The sequence below is a fragment of the Solanum pennellii genome, chromosome 11, assembly GCF_001406875.1.
Source record: "Solanum pennellii chromosome 11, SPENNV200".
NCBI lineage: Eukaryota > Viridiplantae > Streptophyta > Magnoliopsida > Solanales > Solanaceae > Solanum > Solanum pennellii.
In genome coordinates this window covers 7,807,972-7,809,646 of record NC_028647.1, presented here as the reverse complement: position 1 = coordinate 7,809,646, position 1,675 = coordinate 7,807,972, and the positions used below count along the sequence as shown (strand labels likewise).

Genomic DNA, 1,675 nt, shown 5'->3' with positions numbered 1-1,675 from the left:
TCAGCCATTTCTTCTTCTTCTCCAAATCTCCATTACCATCCCTTCAGTTCTTCACCCAAAATCTCTCTCATTACCAGAAATTCAAAAACAAAAAATTGAACAAAAAAAAACAACTCAATAATATGAAAAATGGATACAATCAACATCATCATCAACAACTGTATCACCATATCCGCCATGGAAGCACTGCTTTCTTCTTACCAATGCTTTGTAAACTTTCAATCAAAGACGTAAAATTACAAAACTCAAAACCTCCTTCTTCCGCAAATTCTTCAACTCACACAGAACCTACTTCCCCAAAAGTAAGCTGTATAGGTCAAGTCAAACGAAACAACAGAGTAACTGGATTTCCGACGCCGTACAAATCTACTTCATCTACCGCCATAACTAGACCTGTAAATTCTAAAGTAAAGTACATGAAGCTGAAGAAGTTATTCTCCGGTAAGAATTTCACTCCCGGAGATCGGAAATCTGATAGAAATAAAGTTATCGTTGAAGTGAATGTTAATGAATTAGATCCGCCGTTGCCGGTGGTGAAAAAGGTGAATCCGGTACCGGCGACGGACGGCGGTTTATGGAAGAGAAGATCTGGTGGTAGTGCATTGAAAAGTTTACAGATCCAACAGATTCAGTTACCGAATCACAATACATTACTGCAACCAACCACTGTCTAGTGTGAGTACTGTTTACAAAAAAAATTACTGTAGATTTTTTTTTTTTTATATTTTATTTTAGTGTAATGAATAACAAAGAATTAGATTTAATTTTATATTAGCAATATTTATTTCTTTTAAATAATTTATGTTTAATGAATTATGATATATGTAGGGTAAAGAAGAACGTGTTTGGTATAACACGGATAATTTAGAATGAGATTAATGTGGGATAATTTTTTTTTTTTTAAATTTTCTCATATTTAGTTAATTAAAATATGATATTTCTAACGGAACAAGACAAATAAGTTTCAAATGTAATATTTTATGTTCATTGTTTATTTCCGGAATAACATGTCCAACTTTCATTTGATGACCGTTCCATTATGTTTATTGTAATTTTTGTTTGATTGTATAAAAATATTTTTGATATAATAAATTTTATTTTACTTACCTGCTAAATACTAATAAATAAGTAAAATTCACTTATTGTTTTAAAAATTATTTTTTTTCTAAAATAGTTTCACTAAATTTTCTAATAAAAGTTTTTTTTTAAATCATTAATTAGAGATTTAAGGTTCGAGTTCTGGTTATGGAGAAAATCATGTTGGGAGCGTCACCCCTGAATTATCTTATTCATCACTTTGTCGTATTTGGCTAGGGCTGTGTATCGGCCGGTTCGGTTTTAAAGTCTATCGGGTTGTCTTATTGGTTATCGGTTTGTAGAGATGCTAAACCGTTATAGAACCATTAAGATATTGGGTTATCGGTTATTGGTTTATCTGTTTTTGATCGTTATCGATTTGCTTATTGGTTTAACCGTTAAGATTTGGCACAAAAGAAAAAAAATTGAAAATCACTTAGAAACAAGGTGACAAACCAAATAAATCATGCACTTGAATTCACAAGTTACATTTTGCTCAAAAACAAACACTTTTACATCGTATAATAATCAAGTGTTTGAGATAATCAAAAATAAAAGTAGGAAATTAAACTCTAAGTTGAGGACTTTATATACAAAA

At 30.6% G+C, this 1,675-nt stretch overlaps 1 protein-coding gene across 1 annotated transcript; it reads left to right on the top strand.

Moving 5' to 3' along the window:
- Window positions 1–994, top strand: LOC107004115 (uncharacterized protein At1g76070). The gene has a single exon (XM_015202348.2). It carries the CDS (start codon window positions 123–125, stop codon window positions 672–674), a length of 552 nt encoding a protein of 183 aa, XP_015057834.1. The 5' UTR covers window positions 1–122; the 3' UTR covers window positions 675–994.
- Window positions 995–1,675: the final 681 nt, after the last annotated feature.